At 37.6% G+C, this 20,330-nt stretch overlaps 2 protein-coding genes across 3 annotated transcripts in view; one reads left to right on the top strand and one right to left on the bottom strand.

The window, feature by feature from the left end:
- The first annotated feature begins 1,584 nt into the window (after window positions 1–1,584).
- On the top strand, window positions 1,585–11,139 carry vstm4a (V-set and transmembrane domain containing 4a). The gene is made up of 8 exons (XM_017412908.3): window positions 1,585–1,954; window positions 3,132–3,578; window positions 7,879–7,932; window positions 8,042–8,149; window positions 8,262–8,295; window positions 8,698–8,846; window positions 9,494–9,561; window positions 10,277–11,139. The coding sequence occupies exons 1-8, from the start codon at window positions 1,906–1,908 to the stop codon at window positions 10,427–10,429; spliced, it is 1,062 nt and encodes a 353-aa protein (XP_017268397.1). The 5' UTR covers window positions 1,585–1,905; the 3' UTR covers window positions 10,430–11,139.
- Window positions 11,140–11,814: 675 nt separating this feature from the next.
- Window positions 11,815–20,330, bottom strand: part of wdfy4 (WDFY family member 4) — a 39,919-nt gene continuing 31,403 nt past the window's right edge. For both annotated transcript variants that reach the window (XM_017412906.3, XM_017412905.3), the window contains exons 55-64: window positions 19,524–19,615; window positions 18,195–18,404; window positions 17,955–18,075; window positions 16,198–16,355; window positions 15,259–15,417; window positions 14,991–15,170; window positions 14,618–14,800; window positions 14,101–14,188; window positions 13,291–13,420; window positions 11,815–13,031 (exon numbers count right to left, since the gene is read on the bottom strand). In XM_017412906.3, the coding sequence (XP_017268395.1) occupies window positions 12,968–13,031; window positions 13,291–13,420; window positions 14,101–14,188; window positions 14,618–14,800; window positions 14,991–15,170; window positions 15,259–15,417; window positions 16,198–16,355; window positions 17,955–18,075; window positions 18,195–18,404; window positions 19,524–19,615 (1,385 nt within the window). In that variant the 3' untranslated portion in view covers window positions 11,815–12,967. The remainder of the gene's footprint in view (window positions 13,032–13,290; window positions 13,421–14,100; window positions 14,189–14,617; window positions 14,801–14,990; window positions 15,171–15,258; window positions 15,418–16,197; window positions 16,356–17,954; window positions 18,076–18,194; window positions 18,405–19,523; window positions 19,616–20,330) is intronic.

Genomic DNA, 20,330 nt, shown 5'->3' with positions numbered 1-20,330 from the left:
TAAATAATATCAGAATCTGACCATCAATAAACTCTATTTTAAAAGACAAAAATGTCTGATCAGAGAAGTTTTAATGACTTAAAAATATGTGCTTGCGTTGACCCTTTGTGTTATGAATAATTAAATACAAAAGTTGAGTTCATAGGTAATTTAAGTTAATTGTCAACTGCTCATTAACATGATGGGATGTAAAAAGATCTTATCCTGCCTGACTCTCAGGGAAGGATTCACCACACTGTGGAATAAATGCACAAGTCAGTGGTTTTTAATTTTAAAACATGTTCCTCGAGGTAATATTTCAAAGAATTTGGGGAATTCATTATTCACAGTGTGCAGTAATGTCAATAAAATAATTTAAGGGAATTCTTTGTGCACAAAGGAAACGCTGAAAACCAATACTGCAGTGTTTGACTACCCTCTGCCCTGCACACATAACAAATTAAATAAATGGGTCAGCTCATCAGGTTGGCACCAGGCTCGGAAGAAATTTGATGACTTTCTGATTCCAGTCTGGTTTATTATAGCATACACATTCATGAGAGGAGCAACTATGGGTCAGGACTGGAAACTGGTTAACATGTAAGAGGTGGATCACACTCTGGACTGCTTTCCAGTCATTTATTCTTTTACATAGTGCCAACTTTTTTGGAATAGGGTTGTATAATTACTGACATGCTTCTTTGACTCTTGAAATTTACCCCTAATATGATTAACTCATAACGATGTACCTTTTTAATCAGTACAAGATAATTCAAAGGTGCTATTAAGAGAAAATATTTTGTTCATGACCTTTGTGTTTGAATGCTCTTCTGCTGCATCAAACATATTAAATCCTGAAGCCTTAGCTGCTACATCATTGAGATGATACAGACAATACGGTTTGAAAATCTTTCTTTAATGTTCTGTCAACGTAAATGATGTATATCTGAAGAGAGAATACATGTAACTCTTCAGTTTAAAATGCTGCTGATCCCTGAGAAGCAGTAACCTGCTTTGACCACTGCAGGGCAGAGGAGAGTGATTCCTCTGCTGGAGCAAAGCCTTGAACTTATAGGACAAAAGAGAAGGATGACTTTAAGGGAATCCCAAAATAAACTTTAAGTAATGTATGATTTAAACTTTAGCTGATTAAACTATACACTTGCTGCATTTTGAAGACATGATGCTTTCTTTCTCTAGGTGAGAAAAAATTAAACCTTCCAGGGACTTTAGCCAGAACATTTTCCACTGATTCCACACTTTGCACGAGAATCTACATGCTATTTGAAGGGTTAAATGTGTTGTGTAATTCCATTTGGCTTTGGCAGAGCTCAAACCGCCAGCAGAAGCCCTGCCTCAGCAGTTTAGCCAGCCCAATAAAGCAGCAGGCTTCATACCACTGGGACAGTCCGACAACCACAGCCAGAGACAAGCCCATGCCACTCTGTCCAGCAGCTAGACAGGGAGACGTCCCACCACAAACACATCTGTATGTGCCTGAACAGAAACAAACACAGCCTGCATACACAAACAGAAACTGTGCAAGTTTTACCGAAACAGGCAAGATGAACAAACCATGGGACGTGACTGTCACCTCAGAATTCTGGGGTGCTGGGCTCTGATCCAACACCCACTCACGGGAACACAGGAAATGACATTTCCTACGTTTTTGCAGGACACAGAGGGAAAAACAGAGAGAGGCTGACGGAGACAGTTGGAGGGAAGAGTGAGGGAGAGAGTGGGAGTTTCTAAGTGGGAACAGAGCCTTTACTGTTTCATATTACAGAGAAAAGAGGAGAAAGAGGAGAAGAGTTAATGGTGGGTAAGGGCTCTGGTGGGTTGTGCAGTCAGGCTCTGTTTTGAATGTAGCTGCTTGTATAAGTGCTGTGCAGTTGTCTGGGTTTATGGATCCGCTGACTGTGGAAAATGTACTTTTCTATAGTGGTCCTTGTCCTGACTGAGGCTCTGGTCACAGGTAAGCTTGCCTTGTTTACAGCAACATAAACCAGTAAGAAAGCTAATAAACATGTAAAAAAAGTAATAAGATTGTTGCATTCCACTGTGAAACAATAGATTTAGGTTATATTATAGAACCTTTGTATTAAAATAATGTCTCTTCTCATACGCATGGTGTCTGCAAGATGTGCTTTAACTATTACTAAACTTTGGCAATTCTGTTTTAGTAAAATAACTTGTGTTTTTTGGAAATTTAAACACTTAAAATTTGTTCTCTGAGATAAGTGAAAAGTTTAGTTTATTTTCTATAAACTGACAAAAATGTTTATTTCTCAGTTGATAAGTTTCTTCATATGTTCAGTTGTGCATTATTACTTTTTAGTTACTTTTTCCTGCTTTTGTTGTCACACTTAATTATGTAGGACAGAAATTGAGGACCCAGAGGGAGATTACAAACTGACACACATGAGGGGTAAAAAAAAATGAAATGAACCAGATGGTCCCAGTTATCTTGGGTGCATTGGGTTGTAAGGCGCAGAGGATGAATGTTTCCCACCTGTAGCTTCTTTCTGCCTGTCTTCTTTCATATACTGGCTCCTATTTGTCTTTTCAACAGATGTTTCCCTGCTGTCACCAGAAAAAAACTTAAAAACATTTAGAAAAGAAATGTAAGGGAAAACAACTTGTGAGTTAGTGTTTTTTCTCTTAGACATTTCTTGCCTTTTAGCTTTAACCCCATTTTATGATATAGAGACACATAATATTGATAGTTTGAGCTCCAAATTCTTCAAACCACTGTGTGCATAAACTTAGTTTGTGTAAATGCTACAATTAGCTGTAATTGTCAGGAAATAAACTCTTGTTAAAAAGAACTCTTGAGTTTTCCATGTGAGGCACATTATCAACTCCGATTATTTACTAATTTAAAAAAGCTGAGAGGAGTCACGCAAGCTGGTTCACACTGTGCCTGTGTGACTTATGTTTGTGGAAGAATGTGTTTTGACTTTAATTTGTTGTCGTAAATCAGTAGACCAAAACAACATTTGCAGCAAGATATCAAACACTGCAAGTCTCACGCATGGTTAAACAAGATGCACATACTGCATAGTTTAGTATCTAAAAAAACTAAAAAGATAGAGATTTGAAAATTCAAATTTAAAAAGAAAAATGTTAATACCTGTGTTTTGTGCCAACAGAAGTATGTCACACCCTGAACGTGACAGTCACACCTGGGCCTGTTGTCTTAGCAACAGAGAGAGACAACCTGACCCTGTCCTGTCTGGTGTCTCAGAGGAAGAGGAGCAGCAGTGTCCTCATTCTCCGCTGGTTCTTTTCCCCTCTTACTTCACCGACTCTTGTGCCTCCATCTTCTCTTCCACCCACCTCCCCTGCTGCACCTGGTCAGTTTCTGATCGTGAGGATGGGCGTAAAGAAGATGAAGCTGTATGGGAACTACACCCGCGGTTTCCCCCAGCCAAAGTTTCATCTGTACGATGATGAGGGGGGCAACGTGTACCGGCTGCTCATCCTCAGCGTGACAGGGATGGATCAGGGCTTCTACAGCTGTAGAGTTCAGGAGATCCGAAAACACAAAAATATATGGAGAGCCTCCTCCAATGGTACCAGCACCACACAGCTTACAGGTAAAAAAAAAAAAGAAAGAAATAATTCAGTTTTCTCTCAAAGTCAAAATTTTAAAAGACCAAGAATCTATTTTGGCTGATAATGGGATGAACGTTGACAAATAGAGAAACAAAATTTGTATTTATGAATCCATACTTAAGCAAATTAGCTCTGCCTCCCCTTCAGCGCATCATCTGCAGGCCTCCCTGCTCTTCCTCTCATGTAGGAGGAAACCTGGTCTCTTGATTCACCAACCATAGCGGTCAGAAGCAGCAGAGGTGTATGCTTTTTTTCACAGTAGAGAGAAAAAAACTCTTAATGCTGAATCTGTGCTAAAACAAAGTAAGGTTTTAGCTTGAGGGAATACTTGACTCGTGCGACCCTTACAAGACTGGAACTAGAAAGGTTAAAGGTTAGTAGGAGACAGGTTCAGCTTAGTTGTCATTGTGAATGAGACGTTTTGAGAAAAGAAGTAGAAATTAGTGCCCTTGTCTAATTCTTAATTATTGCAAACCAATTTTTACCCAAAACTGGTAACAAAGATAATCAAGAGTCTTCAGTCAATAGCCACATGGTGGTGAGGACTACTTCTTGGAATATGGTGGTGATGTTTTGAGCTCTGATGCTGATGGCCCAGTGAAGTCTTTGCCAAGATTGTTTTTGCATAGCTGGAGAATGTTTCTTATTTATTTGTTTCTTTGAATCAATATTTGAACATTCTGGTGGTCTGGTTCCTGTGTTGGTGGGGTTTTTTGTGTGTGTATGTGTGTGTGTACAATACAAACATGTACAAACTTGAGCTAGTAAACATGCTGAAACCATGCAAAACTATGGACAAACATAGCATCATATCTTAGTTCAACAGCAAAGTGCATTTGTAAAATTTGAAACAGACTTTCTAAAAACCCAGACATTTTGTGCAAAAGACCTGGCTTGCCACATAAATGCTCCCCAGGGAATAACAACTCAGTTCAACTTTGAGTCACCACAGCCTTGGAAAAAACTTTGAGAAAGTACTGGAGGATATTATACTTTAAGAAATAGCACTAACCACAATATAGCAATGTTCTGATGATTTCTGAATATCTTCATTCCAAGTTGTGGTCAAAAACTGGTGTGAAAAAAATAAGAAATAAACAAGCAAGCTAATGCAGTATGTATTGATTTTCTCACTGAGAAATACGGCAGAAGGGAATGTCACATCCAAATTCCCAGTTTAGGTCTGGTTGGCACAAGTGTGTAAAAACTATAAAATTGTCCCTGAGTGTGAGCGTGAATTATTGCATTTTTCATATGATTCTGTGGCCCACTAGTCCATCACAGGGCCGCTTTGAGACAAACAAGACAAACAACCATTCACACTCACACCTAGTGACAGTTCTAGACTTACCAACTAATCTATCATGCAGGTTTTTGGTTTCTGGCAGGAAACTGGAGTACCTGGAGAAAACTCACTCATGGACAGGGAGAGCATGTAAACTGCACACAGAAAGGTTGCATCCTTCTTGCTGTGAGGTGACGACTCTAACCACTGTCGTATTGTGCTACCCATTAATCATTTTTTCCCATCTGAAATATATTCTAGTATTAGAAAAATAAACAAAGATAGTGCAAACTAAAATTGCTACAATGCCATTTTACATGTTAAGCCTAAAAGTTCACTGAAATTAACCTAAAAGCAATTTGAGTTTGAATTTAAGGCCTTTCCTTACCCAGTATCCTCCATGTCTGAAGGACTGTCCATCCTTCAATAAGATCTATAAAGACAAATGTTCCTTGTTAGAGGGAAAAAGTAATAATAGGAAAGAAACATAAACGATTCAAGATTGACTTTCTTCTTTGACTTTTGTCAGTCATAAATGTAAAGTTAATTATTCAAATGTAGTTTAGGCAACATGGTGAGGAAATTATTTGTCATTACCTTGTGGTAAAAGCAAGACTGTGCCTATGACTATATCTAAACTTTCTGCTTTTGCATATGTTTGCTCAACATGTTGTGATAAAAAGCAAAGGGGATTTCTGGAGAGACTCCTCTGCAAAAGATTTTTTTAAGGAAAAATTCCTCCCCTTCTAGCCACATGTGTTCAGCTGAGGGACACTGCTCAACACATCTGACAATAAAAAAGGAAGGGTTTGCAAATTTCTTTTTTTTGTTTTTTTAACTAAAGCACAAGAAACACATAAATGTTTTTCATGTATTCTGACTCTAGCTGCAATATTATTTGAGCGTGACCCCAGTCCTCTGGCATTTCCAACCCAAAACAGTGATCTCACACAGCCAACAATATCACTCTATGTAAGAGCACTGAGGGGGAAAAAGTGGTGTTGCTGAGCTGGCAATGTCTTTAAGCTCTGTAAATCATGACGTCAGCATTCTGAGCGCAGCTTTTTTTTTCTTTTTTTTGGAGACCTCGAGAAAATCTTTTGGGGGAAAAGTTGGTTGCAACTAATTTAGTTTCTGCAGAAATCAATAATAAAAACAGTGAAGAAATATGATTTGTAGCTGATTTAGACAGCACGTGAAAAATAGTTATTCACAAGAATTATTTAATCCAAACTGGACAGATAGATCAGACAGATTTCGGAAATTTGATGTATTATGTTGTGATCTTGAGGTGTAAAATGTAACTTTACTGAACAAAATAAAACCAGGAGCATTTAAAAATGGATAACATGAAAAAAAAAAAATTCTAAAACCTTTTCTAAAACATTGCATTTTGTAAAAATGTGTTTTCTATTCAGATTTTTTTCAGGGGGTGGGGGGGTTGTTGTGTTTTGCACCTTTGCTCTTCCCTACTTTGATGTGGCCATGTGTGACCCAGTTACACATTTTACCTTTCGCTAGCCTTATGCCTGAAAACCATACGAGAGTCAGACGGAGCCATACGACTACGCCCTGCCCTATATTCTGGGCCCGTCAAGGAAGCCCCACAACCTCAGGCATCTTAGTCATGCACTGACCGCAGAACCAAAAACACAAAAGCTGACATTATGAGGGTAAACAAAAAGGAAAAGGTTGCAATCTAGGGAAGCCCTTACTCTTTAGTTTTTCTAAACCCTACTAAGACCAGTGAATTTTTTTTATTTACGCCTTTATTTCACTTAATAGGAAAAGCCGATGTGCCTTCTCCCACAACTCCAAATCCCACCTTCAGATCTTTAATGTTTGAGTGCCTTCAGCTGCTTTTCCTTACTGTAAAATAACATCTCTTTAAACACTGCTCTTTGCGTCTGGTTTACAACATTGTCAGTTATTTTACCACATCTTTTTCTTTTCATTAATGGTAAATTCAGATGAGCATGCAGTTGTACCCGGTAATCATGGGCTGTATGATATGTGTTGCATAAACGTGGCACCACTGGTGTGCTGTCAGTATTTTGTAAGCACATCTGTAGAACATATGCAGATCTAAAAGCTCTCCGACAGCCAACCTGTTGACTTCAGACTGCTTGCACGGATCAGATTTGAGGCTCCGGCTCATGGTTAACCACAGAGTGAATCTGTTCAGATGTCTGGTTTACTTGCATTAGTCTGAAAGTTAGCTGCTCACTCATGGACAAGTGGGCTGTCATCTACTCTGCTTGAGTTTGTCAACTTTAGATATCTTTTTCTTGGGTTGGCATTGCCAGATATTTTAACTAAAATAAAAGACAGAAAAGTAAAAAAAAAAAAAAAGAAACAAATCCAATGTGATAAAGACACGATTTACCAATATATTTAAACTTCTTTAAACTAAGGGTTTTGCATGTGGCACCCAGTATTTTTTGCCCCAAAAATCATTGTGTTGCTTCATCTGTATCATATTTGTCAGCTTTTACTGGCAGCCAAGTCATTTGGGAATGAGCTTGAAGTCACTAAGAGTTCAAATCTATTTTCCCCCCATTATCTGTGGGTTTACTTATTTATATCTCATTATGGGAGATGCAACATCAAATCTTCACCTCTGTTTGCTCTCAAACTCTTTAAAAATACCTCTGACTCATTCAAGTCACAAGACCTTCCTTAAGTGCTTTAAAAACATGAAAACGACTGTGAAGTGATTCTGAAATGAGGATGATAAACAGAGCAATGGGAACCCCCCAAACTCTATCCAAGAACAGCAATAAACCAACAACTTGTGTGGTTGTGTATGTGCCTGCTGTGGGCTCAGATGATTTTTTTTCTTTTGACAGTGGTTTATGTATTTCTAGAAACCACTGAGATTCTCTGACTGTTGGGGATGTGCCCACAGACATCAGCAATTTACAAATATACTCCAAGAGCAATTTTATAATCTTTATGAGCTGTTCTTGCTTAACCACTTGTTTTTTCCCCCACAGTGCATTTTATTTCTGAGGATGGCAGTGGTGAAGGACTGTCGTTTTTATTTGCAGGTACTGTTTTCATTTCTAGCCTTTTTTTTGTGTGTGTGTGTGAGTTTGTGTAATTTTAACCAAGTCTTAATTTGACAACTCTTTGGTGTGCCTTTCTGTCTGATTTCAGATGTGTTTCTGTGTGCAGTGCTGATCTGCTCACTGGGCCTTCTGTCCATCTTCCTGTTCACACTCATCTTAATTTGTCAGTACTTTCACAGACGGCACAGACTCAAAGGTAGCCAGACTTTTTCTTTAAAATAACTTGCACAACTTCATGTTTTCAGTATCACTTGTTAAAACAAACCAGTTCATTCAAGACCTTTTTTTTTCTTCTGCTTTCTCTTCAGCCAGTTATCTTCTGGTCAAATGTCCAGAAAGCAGGTATTGTGAAGTTTGATAAAATTCTAACAGAACATTCTATTAACAAGTCTACGAACAGAATCTGAACTGTCAGTGACTTAAAGAACTGAAACATTTGTTGAAAGAAGGCCCTATATTTTAAAGACTTTTGCTTTTTTTTCTTTCAAATTACAATAGTGTCACTGCTATTTGTTGACCATTGCTTTATGCTCCATGAGTAACAATGTATTTTTGGATAGATTTCTCACAAAATGACTATAAGTCGTTTATGCATGCAGGAAACAACCTTAACTTTTGGACACTGTAAGATTTCTAGAGGTTGTAAGAAAAAATGCATAAGGCTATTTGCTATGTGACTTGGCATCAGGAGTACAATGACAATTTATATTAAAAAAATTTAATTTTTTGCATCTTGTGATCTAGCTCAGGAGAGACTGTAACCAGCTCCAGCAGTTGTTCCAGTTCCTCTCCAAGGGCACAAAGGAAAGACACAAGACAGAAAACTGACAAAAGACTGACAGTGACACCACTTAAACCACCCAAAGAGCCCCTGCCTCACACACCAGCCAAAGGTAAAGGACTTCCCTCAGAACTGGATATGGTGTTTTAATTCTTCACAAGAACCACTGTGTTAGCCTTTATCAGCCCTTAATGAGAGGCTATAACCTCAATGTGGACATGGGTTATAACTTGTAACCCATGTCCACATTGAACCAATCATTATAAAGAAATTTTAATTCTTAAGTTTAATTTTTCATTCAACTTATAAGTATCAAAGGGGATCTAAGCTAGATGACTGTGAACATCCAAAACGATTAGTCTGCTTGTTGGGTCAGAGAGGCCTCAGTAGCTCTGCAGGAACAAGCTTTACTTTACAGCTCAAGGAAATCTGGAGCTTGAGTTTCATGGCAAATTCCACACTCAGTCGGAGGTATTCCCAGCAGGCTGAGAGAGGCCACAGCTCCAAAAAAGTAGTTAGTGGCTGAAGAGTCGTGTGAGATATGTACAATATTATTCAGCTTTTCTGATAAAGACAGCAAGGAGACAAGCAGAAAAGAATACAATCATGCGAAAAGCTTTTGTTTCAATTCTAAACAACTCCCTTAATGGGATTTATCATGTAATGGTTGGAAAACACAATTTTGAGTTCAAAACATTTGCTGGTTCAATCCTCGTGGCTGTTGTTTTAAGTCAATTAAGGTTCTTACTTGTTTTTTAGTGCCTGTTGCTGCAAAGAGACCTCAGAAGCCCAGAAGGCTGAAGACTCAGCAAAGGAGATCTGCCACTGTAAGGCTCTTCCCTCAAGCATTTTACCTGTTATATGTCCGAGAGATCATAAAACAAAGGCGCTTAATGGTGTTTCATAGAGTATTTGTTTATGTTTTGAAAAGAAGCTTTTTCTTCCTTCTTCAGGAGTAGAGTTGTAATTGAAATACATGCAAGAGGGAATTTGTTTCACGACCGCATGATTGTCTATCAGAGTTTATTGCCATCCTTTCATTCAGTTATGAGCTTGATAATTCTATTTAGCATTATTGCTTCTGAAACACAATTATTTATTTAGAGCCCTTCACTGGTTTTATGTGTACAAAGAAAGTGTCAAACAAGTATATTCTGATGAAAACTGCACAGACTGAGGAACATCAGTGTTTCTGGTTGTGCTGTTTTTGAGATTTTTATTGAGAAATGAAGCTGTGGAGATGTAAGTGTTTTCTTTGCATGCACATACGGATTAGATTAGTGCAATTAGGCAGATCTGAGGATGTTGGATACGACTCCTATTGTACTGAATGTTTTCAGCTAAACTGAATGTTCCAGCAGCTCCTGCAAAACCCAGAGAACAGTTTCTGCAGCTGGGAAACAGTGAGGCGTAGTGGAACAAAACCGACTATATGAAACACTTGAGGATTGTAGAATTTGAAATATGCTTTTGATGCAAGAGTTTTCAGTTTTACTTTATGCGTATGCTAAACTATTCTCTCTAATTCCCTTCCTCCTTTAGACTCGAGTATTAAAAGAAGAAAGCCTGACGTACGCAGAGCTGGAGTTAGTCCGACCGAGGCAGCAGCCACCAGCCTGCTCAAGCCTTGACGCCACTCCCTCCGTCCCTGACACTGTGTATGCTCAGATCCTCTTCCAGGAAGAAAAGCTATAGATTTGGGAGCTTGGTGCCTCCTGGTGAGGGCATAAATGCAGTTCTCATAACAAAACTAAACATCATCCAAAGGAACATATATTTATGAACTATGAGTATGATATTTAGCTTTTCGTTTTTGGGGGATGGATGTGGAAAGTCAGGGCTTTTGGTGTGCACAGTTTTAGTCCTGCACAACAGTGTTTTGGAGTCGTATAATTCTGTTTAGTTTACTGTCCTGGGTGCCAGATGTTTAAAGTTTTGCTCTGTTTTTAGTCTGTATAAACCTAGTAAACTTAGCAGAAAGAAAACTGGTCTAGGTTCTCCCACTGCAGCATAACACTTTTAAAATACATTTATTATTACTGTATTAATACACCGTATCAGTTATTTTTATTTTTAATGATGCTATTAAGGTGGATTGCACTATAAGATTTGTTACTTTAAAAGCAACATTTGTACAAAAAAGAAAAAAGGACAACAGTGCATTCTGTGTTTGAACTTCACAGCAGCAAGCACTGACAAATGAAAAATGAGAACTCTTGATACTCAGTCAGAGTAAAAATTAGCTTCTTTGTTGTTAGACAAAATGAAACCGAATACATTTTTTTAAGATAATATGGAGTGTCATAGAGCTTCTCATGTTACTCAGGCCAGAAAAGCAAATGCTCATGTGTTTCAGTAAATCTTATGTCAACTTTCTAATAAAATGCCAAAAAGGGACAGAAACAGACGAGTCTTCTGATTGTGATTCAATGTCTGCTCAGTGTGTAACAGCCATAAACAGCAAATATAAATCCTGAAAGCGCCACACGCTACATCCGGGGAAAGTGAAGGGTGTGGGCCATTTTGTGAAGGTCACTGTGAAAAATGGGATGAAGATGAAGAGGTGGCTGGAGAAAGAGAATGATGCACATCCATGCTCTTTTCCTCTGTGAGTGGGAGAGAACGAGAGAGAGACCATCATCCCCCACAGTTCACACTCACTCACTGGAATGAACTCACTAATGACTACATTTATTCAAATTAGACTAATTGTAATCATGGTTAATAATTAGCTTTACAGTGCATTATAATTGGGTTAGGCTACAAGATGGTTCTGCCTAGGTGCAATAATTTATTTGATTTAATTATTCTGAGGAACCCAATGGTTTGACATCTCATATCATAAAACCAGCCGTGTAGAGAGAATGGAGATGGCTGTTGTCTTTAGAGAAGGTCATAGCTCGCTCTCTGGGAAAATTATGAGGACTATTTTCCACTCTATTAAGCTACTCCACTTAGCACAATTAGCCACACACACAAAGGTTAAAGAGAGGGACCCTTCCTTTATGATAGAGAGGAGTGGTGCATGCACATGAGAGGCTCAGCAGGAGCCAGAATGCAAGTCACCACAATCTCCATCCTTCAGAGAGATTTTCTTCTTTATTAGAATATACAAATTAGTTATACAAGTGTTTTTTCCTCTACAAGGCTAAAAGGAAAAGGCCAAATTTCATACTGTCTCTCCACAAAATGAAAGAGATCTGAGCAGGATTCTAATCTGTGGTCAAAACACCGCAGAGATTAATCTAAAAACACATATTTGTCTTTGGGTACCCATAAACATACAAAAATGTGTGGCAGGCATACATCAACAAAACCAAAACACATTTTAAATCACTCAGATTACATATTCTTAAGCAAGAATTATGATTCAAAAGAAGAAAAAAAAACCTGTTAAATACTCTTAAATACCACATTAAAAAGCAAACTGGAAACACATTGTGGAAAACAAAAACCAGAAAAAGTCTGCCATACAAACATCCAGGGCTGTGCATGCCACAAACATTTAACAAAGGAAATCAATGGTGTCCCTGCAGTGTAAAATGCTCATTTGTGTGCAATGCATTCTAGCACTGTAGAAACATAACATGTACCTCCTGATATATTACTTTACTGGCTAAAATATTATTTAGTAATAAATATTTACCGAAAAAAACAATGTTGCATACAAGCTCCTGCTCAGTATTCACATAATTCTTGTCCCTTTCAGTTTAAAGCTGCTTAATTACAGACTTCCATTGTGGATCTTGGTTAGCTCTGCTGTAACTGCAACACTTAATTTTATTGTTGTTTAAAAACCTCATTTAAATTCATTCATCAGGACTATAATTGTAGTCAGTGTCTCACTTAAAAAAATAAAAAATAAACAATCTCTACCTGAATGAAATAAACTAATCTCCAACCAATTTTGGTTTCTTTTTATCAGTAAAACACAGAACAATGTATGTTAATAATTTTAACCAAATTCAAAATTCAATATTTACACACAAAACTAGAGAAATATTTACAAAACAGCTAAATGTTTAGCTGAACCTGAAACTTGATTCTGTTGCAACTTCTTTATCTGAAAAATGCAAATAATAATAATAAAAAAAAAAATGAAGTAGCTATTTCTACTTCCAGTGTCAGACCTGAGACATAAATTAGTTTTTCGTTTGGATTTTTTTTCCCCTGCCAGTCTCTCAGAGCAGATTAATACACAGAGGCATGGTTGTTGTTACACGTGGCCGCCTTTCATTCACAGGTCCAGGTGAAAACTCTGCCCCAGGCGTCGCCAGCCAACAGAGTAGCATGAGTCCTGCACAGAACACAGCAAACGGTTCTGGCCTGAAACATGCTGTAATCTAAATAAAATGCAACGAATGCAAGTCTGACTGATTCTAGTTAGAATTTTATTAAAATTTAATTAGATCTTTAACTACAACAATTTAGCAATAAAATACTTAAATAATTTAAAAAAACTATTATTGCTCAACTTAAATATAGTTTGAAGTAATTAAAATGACTAAACTGAATTTCTTGTTGTTGAGAGAGTTGGTACGTGACGTTTGTTATACCTGGACAAGCCCAGAGAGGTGATTGCTGGGCTGGTTTTGTATCGGCGCTTTGACGTGTTCTGGCCTCTGCTCAGCTCTTGACATAACATCAGACGTCTCCTCCAGCGTTTTCCCTGACACGAGCTGCTCACTGTGGGAATACATGCGCTTACTACAAGATAACAAGTAAGCTTTACTTTGTGAAACCCGATGGTCCTCACATAATTATATCGCACATTAACACAGTGTCCGTCTGCAGTCAGCGGGCAGTAAAAAGGGAGGAAAAATCCCTCAAATATAAATGCTTCAGGGTTATGTAAAGACTTGTCTCAATGTAATTGGAAAGCATAATACTCCTATGAGGTGACGTGAGGCTGTAACCAACATATGCTAAATTGGATCTGGGTATTATTGCTTTCTAAATTATACAAACACACACACACACACACACACACACACACGTCAGCAGAATTATTCATCAGTGTTTACTGCCTCTATGTTTAATAACTTTATAACAACATAATTCCTGCTAGCTCTAATGCTAGTGAGCGATAGGGTGAGCGTGGCAAACCCTCATTTAAGAAGGACACTGCCCAGCCCTCAGATAAGAGTTTAAAAATGATTATTTTACAGGTATGAATTTATCTAATTAAATAGTGTTTTTTTGTTTTGGTTTGTTTTATAAACGTTAAATATGAAGACTGGGTCTTTTTTCACAATTGCTTCCTAGCTGGCTTCAAAGTTTTGTTTTTTGTCAACTCTCTGCATTATCTGTGTTGTTATAAATACAATATCCATGTACATATCTTATCCTACTGCCAGTAACATTACCGTCTCTCTGTATTCGGTCTTGCCCTGGGGAAACAGGCTCTTCTGGAGGGCCAGGTAATTGTGTTCTGGTGTACTCTGTCCTCCATATCTGTATGAGAGACACATAACGAGTGGCAAAATTATAGACATAATTCAACATAATAACAAGCACACTCACATCGGCATGCACCCACCGCACACTATCAGTGTAATAATAAAGTAACAATAGCATGTGTGTGTGTGTGTGTGTGTGTGTGTTGTACATGTGACATGGACACCCACTCCCAAGTGAAGCACAATTTAGAGTTTGCAGCTTTGATTGCAAAGAGGCAGCATATACTTATATTAATCCTAAGCAAAAATAGTCAAATAAAAACACACACACTTGCTACTCGTATCTTGTTATTAATATCTTCAATGGACAGTCAACCTGTGAAGCTAATACAAAAGTAATGACTACCATAGTGGAATACTGTACTGTATAAAAACTGTGCAAAAAACATCCCAATTACTGCATACCTTCATACACAGAACTCACCCGTATAATACCATCAGCACAGCCAGTGACAACAACATTCCTGGCATCCCACTCATGTCGCTGTGTGAAGCTGACACACAGGATGTCTGCCTCAGAACCACAGGAAGTATCAGTACAAGTCAACAGCTGGCCCTTCATGGTCCACAGGTACAGCAGAGGTCCCGCACATGACGCAATCTCACCCTTGGACAGAGGGGCAAAGTGCGGACACTCAAAAGTGCATAGATACATACGCAAAAGCAAAAATGCAGAAAACAAGCAGACAAAGAGGATGAGAATCCTCCCTTCCTCGTGCTGTGAGCTGAGTGAAGGGGAAGAACGTGACAACAGAAAGCTAAAGGTTTCAAAGGAGACAGATAAAAGAGCAACTTACAGTGAGCTCGTTGATAGCCAGTGCAGAAATGCTGGTAGTGTGTCCTGCTAGCTGGGTGACATAACTTAGCTCGTCTAAATCCCATAAAATGCAGGTGAGGTCACGAGAGCCACTCACAATCAAGCTGTGGACCTCAGACACAGCCAGGCACGTCACTGTGTCTGTGTGACCATATAAAGGCTGTGGAAAACAGAAAAATCAGTCAGAATGGGAGTTGTGTGCTTACAGATGCATCGTAGGTGGTGCTGTTACATGCAGACTGACTAACCTGTCTGAGCTTCATGTGTGAGAGTTTGTCCTTGCTGACCGCCACGTCCCACACACACACGACAGTGCTGGTTCCAGCAGTGATGACAGTTGTCGGGTTGGGGCAAGCGGCACACAAAGTCTCACCCCAGACACACAAGCTCTCACTCACTGCAAAGTTCTGGTGATGAACACAAACAGCTGATATGAATACACAGTGATGTAATATTTATAAATCTTAGATTTGATTTATTTTATGATTATCAAATTTAGGTGCTTTTTTTCTTTTTTTACATTTTCAATTCAGGTCCCTGGAAAATGTGAGCACCCAATAATTTTTGCAATCTCTGGAACAACTTTGGTCTTAAAATGTCCAAACAGCTACAGTGACTCCCCTTCTCACACATAATAAATGTTCCTAATCTTTAATCAGATCATAAGATGCAACTACATTTAATAAGAATTTGTATCAGATTTTATTTTTTACTTGTCTTGAATTATTGTTATATTATTTTTATACAGTAAATCAATGTCACAATTTAATAGCTGAAACGATTAAACTAAAATATTATCAAAAATTAGAAAGTAATTTTTAAGACCTAAAGCTATTGACAATAAATTCACAAAGATAAAATTGGTGCATGGCCAATGGCATTGTGAAATAAAGGAAATCAGAACAATTATTAATAGTCAAAGAAATTGTGGACCTTACACAGCAGTGTGTGTTTGACAGATCATAATGACTGTGTCGGGATCTTAAGTTTTTATGATAGAGATGGGTAAAATTTGCTTTTTAATAATTTGACTTTTAAAAATATTGCTTCTATTTTTAGCCTTTTTAAAACAAAGGCTGCTTAGATGCATTTGTCTTATCTTAATTTAATTTATACAACTTGTGCATTACAGCAAGAAATACAAAACACATTCTTTTTGTCTCATATTATCATTTACATGAGCATACCTTCTCTGTGGAATAGTTTCCAAAAGCACAGCTGTTGTCTGGAAATCCCCAGCTGAAGAAGCAACCAAACAGTGGCGACATGAGCAGATGGTTTTTCTCCAGGACTACAACTTCTTTTTCCAGACAGAGAATCTGACCGACTGGACCTCTTGGCAGCTCTGCAGTAAAGTACAAAGTGGCACCATCAGTGAGAAAAGAATGATTTGAAATAAAGCATCAGTCATACAAAACAGCAAGCACACAAAAAGAGGTTATGGAGTACAAAAAATAATAATAATAAAGGTGACCTCTTTCTGCATATTTGTGAGCTTCAATAAACTTGTCAGGCCAAATAAAGATAATAGCTCTTCAAAAGCATCACATTAAAGAGTGCAGTAGTTCAGTAAACTTGTGAATTTTTTTTTATTAAACTGACCAGAGAAAACTGGGCAATTAAAACAGCTTTTCCCAGGTTATAAGAAGCAAGGGTTTGTCCTGGGGGGGCACCTGCATCCTAGACAGTATAAATGTGAGTGTATGTGGGTGAGGAAATGTACTAGAGGCAGTAATTGTGCCTGTAATTGACCTATTCATGCAGGAACAGGCAGAAACCATTAGATCATTTTGCCAGATCTGCTTCTAAAATCCCCAGAAAGAAGTTCCGTCTGCATTAGTCCTAACGTTCCTCTTCCTATTCATCTCTATCTCCTTATTGATCAGATCAGACACTCTAAGATTTAATATGAAATGTAATATGCAGGAATCTCTCCCTAAGCATTCGCAGATTCATCTCCTCTCCCTCAGTGGGCCTGTAGGGATATTCAGATTATTAAGTAGAGCTCAGCTGAAGACTCATCTCCATATCATAGCTCTAACAGATAGCTCTATCTACCTTTCTGTAGGATAAATTAATCTATGGAAAATTTCACTGCGTTTCAATGATTCCCTTGAGATCAGAGAACATCTAATGTATAATAACAGACATAAAATGATGTGGAAGAAATTAAAAGACGTAACAACAGAAATAGTGCCAAACGCAGGAGATATATCATACTCAGCAAAACAAAGCCTTATTAATGCAGATTTTTTAACATATATGTTGTTTATATTTAATACTGCATGCTTTATTTCTTTCAGTTTTGTATAAAGGAATAGAGATTTGGGATGATACAGATGATGATACAGCCTGATGTAAATAATCTTGGCGTATAATGTGGAGCAAAACCTGCTTACTTTTCATCTTCCTTTGCCTTAAAAAGGCAGAAATAAGTTTACAGTACTTCTAAACCTCACAATAAATGCACATTGACATAAAAATAAAAATGTTAAACATTTTTTTGAGTTACTTTATAGTTTGAAATTTTTGAGGAAAAAAGAAACAATAGTAATAACCTGGTACTTTCTTGCTTTCAGATAGCTTTTATTCCACTTTTTGGATAAAAAAATAAATAATTTTACTGATATTATGATTAAGTTACATAAAATAAAAGCAAAAGTAAAATAATATTAATACTGTAAGTACTGTATCTGAGGGAATAAAATTGTGCTCAAGAAGAAATGATTAAGTATAAACCCCAGTCTTAAAAGTTTGGCTTCTGGAATTTCTGGGGGATTTTTTTGTTACCTTGAAGCTGAAACGTGAGTTAAAAGTAACCTTTTGTCAAAAGTGAAAGACATTCTTTTTTATATGTTCTGATCATTACAGTAACAGATAATTCACACCAAATTTATTATTTCGTGTATCTTACATTATGTCTAAGCTAAGTGTGTAGCTGTACCTCTGAATGGCTGTGTGGAAGGCTTTAATTTATCCAATTTGAAAAAAAATGGAGTTGGATGAGATGGAGAGGATCCTTCTTTCTTAGAGCCACTGCGGGGTGGATGAGGCTTAGTGAAGAGCTATAGGAAAGACAAAGATAATTACAGAATAACATTTTTTCCCCCAAAAAAGCAAGAAGATACACTTACTGAACATGAAATAAGTAAACAAAATGGAATGAGTATTTTTTTTTTTTTACCTGTTTGGGAATCTGGCCAAAGTTGCTAACGTATCCTAAGATCGTGCTCTTGATAACAGGGTCTTTTGCATCTTGTCGCCCTCTCTGGGCGTAGAAATAGGGGTGAAATGTATTCACACTTTCCACAGCTGCCTGACCTTGTTGCTTGTACCCGAAGATGAGGTCGATCCACAGGTGGAGGTTGGAGCTCACATAGTCACTTTCTAGGACCTGTAAACAGAGCAGAAGATGCAGCACAACAGCCAGCTAGTCACACAATATTACAGAAGCACTAAACATGCAGTTTTAAGTAGCAGAATTGTGCTGCACCTATTATTATCATTGTGGGCTCAAAACCATTACTCAAAGTGTTAATAAGAAAGTTTGGCGCACTCTAACTTCTCCAAGATTGCACAGCCAATGAAATTATTCAGGTGCAGAATGATATCCTCCAAAAGTCAATTTAAGAATCCAGACCAGGAGGAGGCTGAACTGCTGTGTTATGAGCATATCTTCATGTTAGAATTAAAGAATGATTTAGGTTGAATTAGCCTGAGATTGGTTTTGAAGAGTTAATAAGAGAATGTGGGCATCATGACCAGCCATATCCATGCTATAATAAACCCACCCTGGAAGAACACAAAACTGAAAACATATTATAAGAAGGATATTTTGTCCTGAGTTAATTTGTCTGTGAAAGAAAAAAAATCTAAAGTCACTAATTTTATGAGAATTGTGGGGAATATGGGTAGTTCAGTAGATTACAGAGTGATAACCATCATAGATGCCCCAGGAATAAAGAAAGGGAGGGTCACACTAAAGAAATCAGACAAAAAAGGCACACAATAACTCCACACAGGGGAAGAAAAGAAGGAGCTAAAAGAAAAGAACAGAGAGAATATTCAACCCATTAGCAGTTTGCAGAAATAACGGCCTTGTGAGAAAGTCTTGTCCCTGTATCAGTCACAGTAAATAGGCTTGCTGTCTGTCATACACACCACAGATACATGGCTTTTTATGCATGTTTTGTAAGGAAAACAACTAGACATTAAGTCTGAAAACAAAATGAACCAATTTCAATGTGATAAAACAGCTTTGATAGAATATAAGAAATAAGACTGACTGCTCTTATACTGTCGAAGAAAGAATGAGGACAAACTCACTGAAACTGACACTGTCACAGAGTGTACAATGAATATTTGTTAAGAGACAATAAAACACTGAAGCCTCTGTCTATATAAGTCAGATAGTATTGACAAACATTAGGTCTTATGGGAAAAGTCCTTGGGTATAACAGACCAGGCTGGCCAATTGGAACAGACAGGCCAGGCGAGGTCAGGTGTGACTGACCTCTCGATGGATTCTAATGAACTCCTGGGGGTCACCTTTCGCCCATGGAGGCAGTTCTACATCTCCCAGAGCTGTACCATCCTCCATGAAACCTAAAAAGATATGAATAAAGCACATCAGTGTGTGTAAACCTGACCGCAAACCATGGTTTGAAAACTACCCAGTGGAGGAGTAAACAAAGGAAAATTACCGTCTTTATGTAGGCTAATTTTTTGATTTAATTTTAAATTGACAGCTCTGCAAACATGCATAGCATTTAGACAGAGGAAATATTTTGATGACAGTCTCCTAAAGTAAGACTTAGAACAAACTGCAGGTCAAGGGTACACTTTAAAGATTTACAGTATAAAATCTGAGGCTCATAAAAATAGGAGTCACACCAAAAGCAAAAGAAGAGTAAAAAATTGTTCACAATTCAATAAACATTTATACATGAAACTGAAAGTGTTTTAACAGATCATGTGCTCTCTAGTTCCCTGCTAGTATTAGTTTTAACAGATGGTTAAGCTCCCAGTCTAATGTCTATCTAACAGCAGAGCACCATACTGTCTGATCAAATTTATCTCCATTGTTCTTGCAGCTTTAGTGTCCTTAAATAAAAATTGTATTTCCCACCAATGAAGCCAGGTAGCTCAATAATTAAACAAATACTGAAAATGAACAAGAATTTATAACATCAGCTTGCATTTGCATGCTTCTTACTTATACTTATTTGAGCTTTATTGTAATATGTATATTCTTTCCAAACTCTGTTATAGAAAGGAAAACCTGTTCTATAAATAATCTGGTCATGAACTGTGCATGAAG

Source organism: Kryptolebias marmoratus, linkage group LG22 (assembly GCF_001649575.2).
Source record: "Kryptolebias marmoratus isolate JLee-2015 linkage group LG22, ASM164957v2, whole genome shotgun sequence".
Taxonomy (NCBI): Eukaryota; Metazoa; Chordata; class Actinopteri; order Cyprinodontiformes; family Rivulidae; genus Kryptolebias; species Kryptolebias marmoratus.
The sequence above is the reverse complement of the archived record's forward strand: the minus strand, read 5'-3'. Positions and strand labels throughout refer to the sequence as shown.

Coding starts and splice junctions, on each gene's coding strand:
- vstm4a (XM_017412908.3), top strand. CDS start 1,906: ATGTACTTTTCTATAGTGGTCCTTGTCCTGACTGAGGCTCTGGTCACA. Junction 8,150..8,261: donor CAGACGGCACAGACTCAAAG/GTAGCCAGACTT, acceptor CTTTCTCTTCAG/CCAGTTATCTTCTGGTCAAA. Junction 9,562..10,276: donor AGCAAAGGAGATCTGCCACT/GTAAGGCTCTTC, acceptor TTCCTCCTTTAG/ACTCGAGTATTAAAAGAAGA.